At 38.7% G+C, this 13315-nt stretch overlaps 2 protein-coding genes across 2 annotated transcripts in view; one reads left to right on the top strand and one right to left on the bottom strand.

Annotated features, from left to right (window-relative positions):
• Positions 1–1696: 1696 nt before the first annotated feature.
• Positions 1697–2763, top strand: LOC126762362 (uncharacterized). The gene is made up of 4 exons (XM_050479077.1): positions 1697–1865; positions 1929–2006; positions 2067–2320; positions 2440–2763. The coding sequence occupies exons 1-4, from the start codon at positions 1712–1714 to the stop codon at positions 2680–2682; spliced, it is 729 nt and encodes a 242-aa protein (XP_050335034.1). The 5' UTR covers positions 1697–1711; the 3' UTR covers positions 2683–2763.
• A 5323-nt stretch (positions 2764–8086) lies between these two features.
• LOC126762322 (4-aminobutyrate aminotransferase, mitochondrial-like) overlaps positions 8087–13315 on the bottom strand; it is a 41598-nt gene continuing 36369 nt past the window's right edge. The window contains exons 4-5 of the mRNA XM_050479016.1: positions 10835–10997; positions 8087–9382 (exon numbers count right to left, since the gene is read on the bottom strand). Of these exons, the coding sequence (XP_050334973.1) occupies positions 8413–9382; positions 10835–10997 (1133 nt within the window). The 3' untranslated portion in view covers positions 8087–8412. The remainder of the gene's footprint in view (positions 9383–10834; positions 10998–13315) is intronic.

Here is a 13315-nt window from a genome sequence, read left to right as displayed (position 1 = left end):
TAAAATCCAAGTTTGAAAACAAAAAATTACTTTTTAATACCGCGTAGCTCTTCCTTTACTTCGGACTACTTCTTTTAAACGTCTTGGTATTGATTCGACCAACTTTCTTGTTATGGATGGGTCTATATTGTACCACTCTTCCATTAGTATCTGTTCCATTTGGGTTTTGTTCGTAAAATGGTGCTGCCTCAGCTTTCTTTCTAAATGATCCCATAGATGCTCTATGGGATTTAAATCTGGACTTTGAGCAGGAGTTTTAATTACTCCAGGGCAATTGTATAAAAGCCAAAGCTTTGTATTTAGTGCGGAATGCTTTGGGTCGTTATCTTGGTAAAACTGAAAAGTCGCTCCGATTCCGAGATTTTCTGCACTAGTTCGTAAGTTTCTCTCCAAAATGTCAATGTATTGCATGTGGTCCATGATTTGGCGAATTGGCTCCATATTTCCAACTCCTGCTGCCGACATACACCCCCAAATCATAACGCCTCCACCTCCGTGTTTCACAGTTGTCGCAGTATTTCGCTCTTCCAATTCTGTATTGGGTTTCCTGTACACAATAACTATACCATCACATCCAAAAAGATTGAATTTGCTCTCATCTGCAAATATCGCCTTATTCCAAAATTCGGCGGGCTTATTTGTGTACGGTTTTGCAAACCTTAATCTTTCCAATCTATTTTTTTTGGAGATATATGGCTTTTTGCGCGCAACTCTTCCTCTGTAGTCATTGATTTTCAAATAATTGCGAATGGTTTGGGGTGTCACATCTATATTTAAGTTTTCTTCAACAGTTTTGGAGAGAACCGTGGCATTTGTTTTTGGTTCTTTCTTGACCTGGCGAACCAACCAACGTTCGTCTGCTTTAGTTAAGGCTTTTGGGCGACCACACCTTGAATGATTTTCAACCGACTTTTTATCTTTCCATTTTTTTATAATATAATGGACAGTTGTTCGCGGCCTATCAACTAGTTCGGCTATTTTAGTTTCGGTTAATCCACTTTTAAAATGTATAACGATCAGATTTTTGATTTCCTCAGACACTTCTTTTTTTTGCGACCCATATTTACCATTTCACTTATTTACTATAAATACCGCTTCTAAATTGAATGCTGCATAACAATGTTAAAGAAAATATTCAAACCGATCGTAACTTTCACCGTTAATCATTGGAATTCGCTCTTCTGCGTAATTGTCGAATATTTTTTTTGCTTTCATTTTCAGGATAATTTAGTTTTGGTGCATTTCTGTTTAATTTTGTTGTTGTGATTATCACAAAACTCATCAACTTACAGACTATATAAATGTTTGCTTTAAAAAACACTGTTTTTTGGTTCTTTATGTGTTTATATAAATAAATATTTCAAAAATAAATAAAAAAATACATATGTCGAATACTTTCTTTGGCCAGTGTAGTTAAAAAAACGCACTTTCAAACCAAAAAGTGAAAAATAATTCTGAATATAAACTGACTATTGACTGAAAAATACTTGTATTATTTTGAGAAAAATGCGGGATGCTTTGTGCAATATTTTTCGGTTGACGAGTTTTTCCTCCACTTATTCACAATTTGCCAACTGCCATCTAAGGTTACGCACTCTAGTCTAAATCAACACTTGCGACATAGATACTCCAAAATAATCCTGTAATTATCCTTAATCCACTGTTATTTTATTTCAAATCAAAAACTAGAAATTTTACTTTTTCATTTTATATGAATATCACCAATAGGAGCTCTGATTCACATGTCCCTTTGGCTCGTGAAACCAGCTTGCCACCAAAAGTGACCTTTTTACAAGATGAGGATGACTTTGATCGGGAGAAATATAGAGCCTCACTAAGAGCCAAACTGCAACTAGACGATGAGGGTAATTAAAGAATAAATAATTGACTGAAATTAGCTTATTTTACGAATTTTCCATCTACGTCAGATTCCGATGTTTTTGGCTCCACACTCAAACAATCTAAGTCGAGACTCACAGAAAGAAATAGATATCTGGAGAATGAGGGTAAGATACTGATTTTATTCAATTAAAATATATATTATAAAAAAAATTCTTATATGTTAGATGAAGACATTTTGGGATCTACCTACAAGCCATTGAAATTCAAGGGGTTAGATGAATCCAATGCTGTAGAAACTTCGCTGAAATCATCATTGAAATATAGAGCTTCAGCAGAGCCCTTCGAATCGGCTTTGAAGTCCTTAAAATTGAATGGTACAGATGAGTCAGGATTCGGTGAAAGCATAAAACATAGAGCATTAAAAGCTGTCGAAAGAACCGGCAAAGCGAGGTCCATCTTGGACGACTTAGATGATCAGGTAAAGTAGTTATATTTTGTGAAATAAACTTCACTTAAAATTAAATAATTTATCTTATTTGTATATTTTGTTAATATTATATTACTATTTTAAAATTACTTATTAATTTCATTTTGTAGGAGGCTAGTTCATTCTCTACTAGACGTATTAAGATCAGAAGTGAGAACGTCATTATGGGTGATACCAGTACCACAACCGAAGCTTCCTCACGCATGAAAGCTACCAAAGCTCGTCTCGCTGATCTCGAATCGGAAATGTCCTCGATTAGTGAAAAACAAAGTGAGCGGGAAAGGCGTAAACATAATTTAAGAAAATTATTGAATGAAAGCGAATCTGATACCTTTAAGGCCATAGAAATGTAATTGTTGTAATATTGTGTTATACGAGTTCGTACCATAAAAAGAAGAGTTGCGGAAAATAAAGTGTTTAAATAAATGTTGAAAGTGGAATCTATAAATTAAAACAAAGTTTTAGTTTATATTTAATAATGTTAGAAATACTGAAGACATTTACATACATATGTACTTATATACAACGCAATATTCGTAACTGTAAAATCCCGTTGCCTGCGAGCAATAAGTTTCTCTTATATATATGTGTACATTAGAATTTATCAGTCAGTCTGAAATAAACTGTACAACCAATAGGTTATGGGCCCAGGCTAGCCTTGAAAAAGTTTGCGTATAAGATTTTGTGTGCGGTGTCAAGCGTTAATTTTTGATTTGCAAAATTAAACGAAAAAAAAAAAAAAAAAAAAAAAACTAAGAACTTAAAGTGATTAAGTGAAATTTCGTGTTAGAAGGCAAAATGAATTCCGTTATGCACTCTATTGAAAAGCTGGACGACACCAATTACAGCGCGTGGGTCGTACAGATGAAAAGTGTGCTCATACATGCAGAGTTATGGGGCGTAGTTTGCGGTCGTATCGTAAAAAACGAAGAAGATACTGTGTTTGATGCAAAAGATGAAAAAGCATTAGCCTGTATTATGCTGTGCATTAAGCCTTCACAAATAAATAATGTAAAAAATTGCCAAACGTCAGCTAGTGCGTGGGAAAGGTTAAAAGAAATACATATGAGTAAGGGACCTGCACGCCGCGTTACATTATTAAGACAGTTATTGCATATAAAATCGTCAGAATCTGAAAATATGTCTAAGCATTTAGAGAAATTCACAGATCTGATTGAAAATTTGTGTGAAATTGGTTTTTCATTGCCCGAAGAGTGTTTGTGTATACTGTTGTTGTCAAGCTTGAGCGACGCCTTTGATAATTTCGTGGTAGCAATGGAATCGCGTGATTCCTTGCCGGCATTAAGTGCGTTAAAAATTAAATTGATCGAAGAGAGTGAAAGGCGTAAGGAGCAAAGAGAACAACAAGAAGAGCAAAAAATGTTCTCTTCGCGAAGCGAAAATAAACAGTATGTAAAAGATGGACAACAAAGACGAAAAAACGTAAGTTGTTGGTCGTGTGGTCGCCGTGGACACATTTCAAAGAATTGCCAAACAAAAGTTAGCGAAAAAAACGATAGCGTCAAAAACGACGAAAATGAGAATGACGACAAAGACCGAAAAAAGTCGTACTCAGTGTTTGCGTGTTCTAACGGTAGCTTTGCAAAAAACGTTTGGTGCTTGGACAGTGGTGCAACGGCACATTTGTGTTGTGATAAATCATGTTTCATAAAATTCGAACCGCATACTGAGAAAATAGTGTTAGCTGGAAACAATTATATTGTAGCAAGTGGTCGCGGTACAGTGCGGTTGAATTGGCGTGAAAGTACAGTTGATTTGGTAAACGTTTTATATGTGCAGAACCTTCAATGCAATTTCATATCTGTAGCAAAAATAATACAGAAGGGGTTCAGTGTTAAGTTTGAACATGAAAGTGTGAGCATTCAAAATCAAGACGGTGAAGTAATTTTAATGGCTAAAGAGCGGCAAGATTTGTTTTTGTTAGAGACAAACGACAATAAGTGTTTTGGTGCACAGTCTGATCTGACTGATATAATGAAATGGCATAATAGGTTTGGACATTTGAACTTTGGTAGTCTAAACAAAATGATTAATAAAAAACTGGTGCATGGTTTAGAAACATCAAAAGTTTACAGTGATTTAAATGATCATATACTATGTGAAACCTGTGCAAAGTGTAAAATATGCGTAAAACCATTTCCAAAAAAAAACTAAAAATCGCTCGAAAGACGTATTGGATCTGGTGCATACAGACATTTGTGGACCAATGAATAAATCCTCACAAGGAGGAGCGCGGTATTTTGTAACATTCATCGATGATAAATCGCGATACACGTATGTAAGTTTCTTGAAATCTCGCGACGAAGTTTTGGAAAAATTTAAAGTGTTTAAGGCGTTCGCTGAGAAGCAGACTGGAAAAAAAATAAAGTGTCTGAGAAGCGACAACGGTCGAGAGTATTTGAGTGGCGCGTTTGGCCTGCTCCTGGCAAGCAATGGCATTAAAAGACAGCTTACTGTACCGCACACACCTCAACAAAATGGTGTAGCTGAGGGCGCGAACAAAACATTGGTTGAGATGGCGCGCAGTATGATTCTACACGCTGGTCTGGATGAGGGCTTCTGGGCAGAAGCTATTAACACGGCTGCGTACCTAAGAAACCGTTCGGAAACATCTGCTTTAAAGGACATGACACCATTCGAGTCGTGGTCTGGCAAAAAGCCAACAGTGAACCATCTGAGAGAATTCGGGATCAAAGCTATAGTTCTGAACAAGAAGCATAGCAGGAAGTTTCTCCCGAAAGGCGAGGCACGTGTGATGGTTGGCTACTCAGAGTCAGCAAAGGCATACCGTTTATACGATCCGAGTACAGGAAAGGTAACAGTAGCACGTGACGTAATTTTTCTTGAAAGATTCTTTGCAGATGGCAGTGTAAATCGTAATGAATCGGCGACTATGTGTGAGGTGCCGCTGGTCAACCTGGTGTCAGAGTCGGCATGTGTCACCCAAGTCGAAAATGTGGAAAACGCTGATGCCAACTGCGATGAGTCTGATGGAGTTTTGTCTGAAGAAGACAATGAAGATGAGTCAACCATCAAGAGGGGTCCTGGGCGACCAAAGCTGATCCGTACAGGAAATCCAGGGCGTCCAAGCAAGCAGTATAACATTTTGAATGTTATGACAACAGATGATGTGGCAGTACCAGAAACAGTAACTTCGGCCTTAAGTTCTGATCATGCCAGTCAGTGGAAGGCATCGATGCAGAAGGAGATGGACAGCCTAAAGGCCAACAAAACGTGGTCATTGGTGGTTCTTCCTGAGGGCGAAAAGGCGATCGGTTGTAAATGGGTTTTTGCAGTAAAACGTGACAAGCATGGCAACATCGCTCGTTTTAAGTCTCGTCTAGTGGCCAAAGGCTGTGGCCAGAGATTCGGTGTCAACTATACTGAAACGTTCTCTCCTGTGGCACGGTATTCAACAATACGTCTAGCAATTGCCATAGCGGTTGAGAAAGGTATGTATATGCACCAAATAGATGTGTCATCTGCTTACCTCAACAGTGAACTGCGAGATGTGGTGTACATGAGACAACCCGAGGGATTTGAAGACAAAGAAAATCCTGGGAGTGTGCTCAAGCTTCAGAAATCTTTATACGGCCTAAAGCAAAGTGGTCGTGAATGGAACACAAAACTGAATCAAGTGCTCCTGAACATTGGACTCGTTTCATGTGCTAGTGAACCGTGTCTGTACACACTCCGTAGTAGCACGGACTTCAGCATGGTCATTGTCTATGTTGACGACTTGATTGTTGCCAGCACATCTATGAAAGTACTCAACAAAGTGAAGGCGTCAATAGCAAACGAATTCGATGTAGTCGATGGCGGTCAGCTGAAGCATTTCCTTGGTATGGAAATAGAAAGAGAAGGAGTAACTGGCAGCGTTTCTGTTGGTCACAAACAATATATTGGGAATCTACTACACGAGTATGGTCTGAGTGACTGCAAGCCGAATGTTATTCCGTTGAGCGCAGGATTCCAGGTTAAGTGTGACAATGATGAGTGTCCGCGAGCGAACCAGTTAAGCTATCAATCCCTGATAGGTTCGCTGATGTATCTAGCCATAACAACCCGGCCAGATATTTTACATTCTGTTACGAAGCTTTCACAACGTAATGCAAATCCTCATAAGGAACATGAAGTGGGTGCCAAGCAAGTTTTGCGATACCTTAAGGGCACTGCTGAGCTGGGTCTGCACTACCAACGAACTGGAAAACCCATCGAATGTTATGTTGATGCTGATTGGGCTGGAGATTGCATAGATCGAAAATCGTATAGCGGCTGGTCATTTCTTGCAGCGGGAGCAGTGATCTCATGGGAATCGAAGAAACAGGGCGTCGTGGCCTTAAGCAGCACTGAAGCGGAGTACATAGCTTTGTCAACGGCTGCTAAAGAAGCGGCGTATATCCGCAAACTCATGAACGAGATAGGTTTGAGTGATGGTCATGCAACAAAAATATTCAGCGACAACCAAAGTGCACAATATTTAGCAAAAGATTCGAAGTACCATGCGCGCAGTAAGCATATAGATATTAAGTATCATCATGTCAGGCAAATGGTCAAAGACAATGTAATTGAAATAAAGTATGTATCAACTGAAAATATGATATCTGATGTCTTGACCAAGAACCTTTGTAAAATTAAGCATAAGAAATGTATTAACATGATGGGTATATATTAAAATGAAAAATGTTAACTTTTAATTGTCTAATGACATATTGCGTTGAGAAGGAGTGTTAGAAATACTGAAGACATTTACATACATATGTACTTATATACAACGCAATATTCGTAACTGTAAAATCCCGTTGCCTGCGAGCAATAAGTTTCTCTTATATATATGTGTACATTAGAATTTATCAGTCAGTCTGAAATAAACTGTACAACCAATAAATAAATATGAAAATGTCAAAGCTTGCTGCAGTATTTCTCTATGCATTTTTATACTGAAGAGGGTATATTAAGTTTGCATTAATGATCAGCGTGAGGAGCTGAATCGAATTAGCCATGTTCGTCTTTTTGTATATAAGGTGCGTTCCAAAGTCAACAGGACTTAAAAAACAGAACAAATGAATTTTTCGGCAAAATCAATTTACGGTCCAAAAGCATGTCGAAGGAGTGTTTTAGCTCGTTGGCCGGTATGGCCGCCAGTATGTCGGTGCAAGCCTTTTGAATGGCCTCTACATCTGCATAACGATTTTCTTTCATGGTCAAATGCATTTTTCCGAATAGGAAGAAGTCGCACGGTGCCATTCTGGTGAATATTGGGAGTGGTCAAAATGTGATTTTTGGTCAAATAATCTTCCTTCGAATGTTGGAGTCTGAGCAATTTTTGGTCGTCAGCCAATCTGTGCGGAACAAATCGTGCATACACCTCTCGTAAGCCCAAATGTTCGGTCAAAATGCGATAAATCGATGTTTTGGAGATGTTCAATTCCGTTTCCATGACTTTCAATGATGATTTAGGCTGTTTTGTGATGAATTCACGCAAAGTTTCGATGGAATTTCCGGTGATCACGTATTTTGAAACTTTTCTATTTGTGAAGGTATTATAGTTTCCCTCAAATTATTTCTGATTTCCGGACAAAATTTAATGAAACATGTAAAAAAATTGTGTACATTCACTGCATATGCACATACATACATAACGATATGAGTTTCGGCCGTAGAGTCCTCGTTGAGTGCTTTCAAAGTTTTTTTAATATTTGCCGAAAGTCTTATGAAAACTTCATAGAAACTTCATTTTGTATTTGGTAAATATGTACATTTCGTTATTTATTGGAAGAAAATTTTCAGAGCACAATTCAATATTTGTGTATTAGTAGGATATTCTATTAATTATCTTTCAAAAATAAAAACGCTTTGTCATAATAAATTCTAACAATTTCATCATATAAAATTGATAAGATAAATTATACTCAGTATTCAAATACTTATGGGCATATTCCACTTTAGCGCTATAAAATGACTTAATCCGTTATTATCTGCATATGTATGTATGTATGTATTTGGTGCTAAATGCAAAGAGAGGAAATAACTGATGCAATTGTGGTAGCTTTCCTATCGAATTACAATTCTTTTAATACGCTTCTGAAGGCATCCAAAACAATGTGTGCGTGTTTCTCCTGGAATATCAAAGCAGGTCTGAATCGAATCGAGAGTTCGCCGCAGCCACCAGTCTGTATACCCTTAAGTTTGAGACGTCCAACGAAATCATCGCGAGCTTTGCTGTGTTGGCAATTCACCGCTAAAAATGTGCCGCGTCCTCTTGTCGAATTTAGGATATGTGAAAATTCTTTTTCCAAAGATAAAAGACCATCCTTAAGCACCTTACCGGCAGCGTTGACATTCTTCAGCAAATTATCTTCGTTAATTACGTTGATTACTTCTTCCAACAGCAACAATTTGCTAGGCTCACCCATCCAGGTGTTGAAGACACGATAACCTTCTAACGGTTGGAACTCTTTCTTGTGGAAGTAACCACCCAATTGCATTTTTTTGCTGAAAGTCACCACATCGGGAGGTCCATCCAAGTTGAAATGTTCGTGACACCAAAATTTACCAGTACAACCGCCACCGGTTTGTACCTCATCGATCAGTAAGGCAGTACCATGGCGTTTGCCGATTTTCTGCAGTCCTTGAAAGAATTCTGGTGATGCCTCGTTATCACCGCCTTCGCTCTGTATGGGTTCAACTACAATGCCTGCCACCGGTATACCTTTTTTGTTGTACTGTACAATTAGATCTTCAACTTCGGCCAAACAACGATCGTCTTCTTTCTTGTTATGACGTTCGTTTTCCGCGAGCGGATATTTATATTCGGGAAAAGATGCAATTGGCCAATCAAATGAAGGTACATCGATTTTATGTATATACTTAGAGTGTGTGGTTGAGAGTGCGCCCAAAGTACGCCCATGGAATGCGCCCTTGAAGGAGAGGATGCTTAATGGCGGCGAGCCTGGCTGTTGATTAATCATGCAAGACAACTTTTCGGCCTCTGAGAAGTGGACATTCTCTCCACGCTGATGGCGACGGTACCTATAAAGAAAAATGATATCATGTTAATATAGTATATTAATCATAAAAATACAGTTGCCGCTCACAAAATAAAACTTTCAGTAAGAATCGAATATTCTAATTTCTGAGCGTATTTTAATTGAAAGAGTTTAATTTAATTAAAGGGTGTAATCATTCTGGCTCTCCGATATTGTTGTTTCAGATAAGAAAAAACTAAAAAGACAACAATTATTTCTGACTTAATGCCAAGTAAATATTAGGGGTGAATTCGGTGATTGAGCCAACTATTGTATAATGAATATGTCGGCTTTGAATATTATCGTAATTATCTTTACTTCTCACTGTGATCGTATGTTGAAAAGCTTTATTTTTAACAGAAAAAATATATTTAATGTAATTGGGGTGCATATCTACGTTTTGTTATGATGCATCTACCTACATATATACGTTTATACTATAAAATGTGTATGTAGCTGTCACAAAAAACTGGATCTTATTGAATTATTATACTATATATTGTTAATAAGGGTAAACCAATATAAAGAAAAATCTTCACAAAATTTGTGTGACAGAAACAGTTTTTACTAGTGTAACTAGAGTTAACAATATAGTGCAGAGAAACACCTTTATACCTTGATTCAACGTTCCACCATTTTGATTTAAAGAAATCATGCAAGGACTTTACGTCCAACAACAGACCAAAATAGCAAATTCAAAGCCAAACTTATTATCTTTAAAAAATCTTTGCTAGCCAAACGTTAGCCCAAACCGTACTAACAATTGTAATAAATATGTACATTAGTTTAGCCTTAACAAATAGATGTAGAGCAGCAATTGGTTGTATCACTATTAGAGATATATGTATATGTAAATATAATGTTGCATTGATTTTAACGCGATAGCCTTGTTGTTGGTTCCGTATACATATGTACATATAATATGTACGGTATATACGGAGAATGGTGATGCGAAGAGGTCTAAACTTTTATAAAGAAATATCACCAGTTTTGACAATTTGGGAAGGATTTCGACGAATTATTTGGTACCACCAAGCGGTGTTTTAATCAAAGAAAACCGTTAAAGCTTTTACTGTTAGATATAACATCAGACCAGAATTGATGTGGCAAATATGTGATAGTTTAACACATATTAGGGAAATTCAGGATTTGGATTCAACAGTTATTCCACTCAACACTAAAATATCTTTAAACCATATTCAGAATCGGTTTAAAACTAATAGGGTCATTCTTATATCGGACTAATAACCAGGCGCCGAAGCTTAATAGGGTAGTGATAATAAATGATTTTTTATGAAAATGTGAGAGCACAATAGACCACATGTCGCAGGACAAACTTCAATATGATGCTAATTCTAATTCAATACCTAAGCGAACACTTAATCATTTTAATCATTAGTACATATATACATTGTTTTTAAGGACATACAGTATCCACAAATTTTTTTTTACTTACCAAATAAAAATATTTTTGTATGCATTTTCATTCGAGCATGATCCACACATCATAGTTGTCAAATTACTAAGGCCCTTAGGTGAAATTTTGTTAAGAATGGATTTTAAATGGTCAGGCCATTCTTTCCCAGGGAAAACTCCCAAAGCTGGACGGTTGATTAAAGCTGCGTAAGAAATTCGTTCTAGTTACTGATGAAATGTTCATTACTTTCTTTCTAAAATATAATTACTGTCTTTCTAAAATATTTGAAAAAGTATTAAATAATACAATACCAACGCATCAATTCGGATTTCATAAGAAACATGGCACAATAGAGCAAGTAAATAGAATTACTAACGAAATAAGGAAAGCATTTGAGCACTGGGAGTACTGTTCAGCAATATTTCTAGATGTAGCTCAGGCGTTTGATAATGTGTGGCACGAAGGTCTTTTATATAATATTAAAAAAACTCTACCTTTAGAATTGTATAAAACATTGGAGTCTTATTTAAATAATAAACTATTTATGGTGAAAGTAGGAGATTTCATATCGGATGAACGACAGATAAGGGCTGGTGTACCACAGGGCAGTCTTTTAGGTCCAACACTATACATATACAGCAGATCTTCCAACAGCTAACAATGTATTAACTTTAACTTTTGCGGATGACACAGCTATAGTGAGCCGTAGTAATTGCCACATTTTAGCATCAAGAATATTAGCGCAGCATTTAAATTCTGTCAAAGAATGACTAGCGAAATGACGTATAAATGACCAAAAATATGTCCGGTAGTAAAAATAAACAATATTTTAGTACCCCAAGCGAACGAAGTAAGATATCTTGGTATTCACCTAGATAGAAGGCTCACGTGGAGAAAACATATCTCTAGTAAAATAACATGTATGAAGATTAGAGCTAGTAAAATAACATGTATGAAGATTAGAGCTGCAAATTTAAATTGGGTTTTCAATAAAAACTCCAAACATAGCCTAGACAACAAAATGCTTTTATATAATGTGGTCCCAGGCGGGGCTGCTGCTCCCGGGGCGACGAAACCGTCGCTGGGAAACTGCAGCAACAAGACCAAGACTTCGGTAGGAGTCAAGAGGGGGGAAGCCGGCGCAAACCCGCCAGCGAAAGAGGTAGTGAAGGGTGGAGCCTTCATACACGGCGGAATCGCCAGTACTAGCAGAGGAACTTTTGCTAGAATTATGAAGGGTTCCACAGGAGGCGTTAGCAAAGGTGCTTTGGCTAAGAAGCTGAAGTCGGACCGTCGATTAGCGGCAAAAATAGTGGAACGCTGCGATGGTAAGCATGTTGGTCAGGTAACTAAGCAACCCTGGGCCAGCCCAAAAATGCATAAGTGCCGGTTGGCACCATGGGCTGTCCCGTCCACTGCGAAGGAGATCGAGGAAATCCTCAGATACTGCAACCCCTCACTTCCCGCGCACGACTGGAGGGTCATACGGCTTGAGAGAACCGATGAACCATATCGGCAGGCGCTGATAATGCTTGCTTAACGCGGAGTCCATCGATCCTCTCAGCAAAACCAAGGGAGCCATCAGTTATGGGTTCGAAATGGTAGTGCTGAAGGTACTCCCGACGGATACCAGAGCTGATGGCACCCAAGCTGCAGATGCGGGGGAGAAGACAAAGGGCGTCACGGATGGTCAAACGACCATGGAAAACGACCCAAACCTCTCAGACGTGGCGAGTTCTGGAGGCGGTTCGTCGATCGGCGACTCCGTCTTCAGCTTCGAGCAATTGTTTGAGGAGGTGAGGCTCGATCATGACTTGAGCACCGAACTGGCGCTCCTAGAGGAGAGTCTGAAGGATGAAATTCCTCCAGATTAACCTCCATCACGCAAAGGCGGCCTCCGCCAATCTATTGCTTCGTCTGGAGCAAGACGAAGCTGATGTGGTCCTGATTCAGGAACCGTGGCTAACTGCCAACGGGATCTCTGGATTGAGAACGAAGAGCCATAAGCTGCTGGCGGCCAAGGATGCAGGTAGAAATAGAGCCTGTATGCTGGTCAGAAACGAACTAACGGTATTTCTTTTACCTTCGCATATATGTATGCCTCACGACGATGAGGTAGAGCCACCTCCCTTTTTGCTAAGGAGGACCTTGGCTGAAGCGTCCCGGAATGGTGCCGGTGTCATCATCGGTTCGGACGCCAACTTGCGACATTCGATCTGGGGGAGCTCGGATACCAACACTAGAGGTGAGTCGCTTTTTGATTTCATTGTTAGCGAAAATCTTCGCATTTGAAACAGGGGAAACTCTCCAACTTTTGTGACCGTAGGCAGGGAGGAGGTTCTTGACCTCACCCTGGCCTCACATGGGATTGCCTCACTGTTCTCAAACTGGAGGGTCCTCGATGACCACTCCTTTTCTGATCACAGGTACGTCGAGTTTAGTCTGGTCGGAGAAGGTCCGCCTAAAAAATCCCTCACAAATCCCAGGAACGCAGACTAGGAAGGTTATCGCAGGAGGCTT

This window comes from Bactrocera neohumeralis, chromosome 6 (assembly GCF_024586455.1).
Source record: "Bactrocera neohumeralis isolate Rockhampton chromosome 6, APGP_CSIRO_Bneo_wtdbg2-racon-allhic-juicebox.fasta_v2, whole genome shotgun sequence".
Lineage (NCBI taxonomy): Eukaryota > Metazoa > Arthropoda > Insecta > Diptera > Tephritidae > Bactrocera > Bactrocera neohumeralis.
Note: the sequence above shows the minus strand (reverse complement) of the source record. Positions and strands in the feature narration are given on the sequence as shown.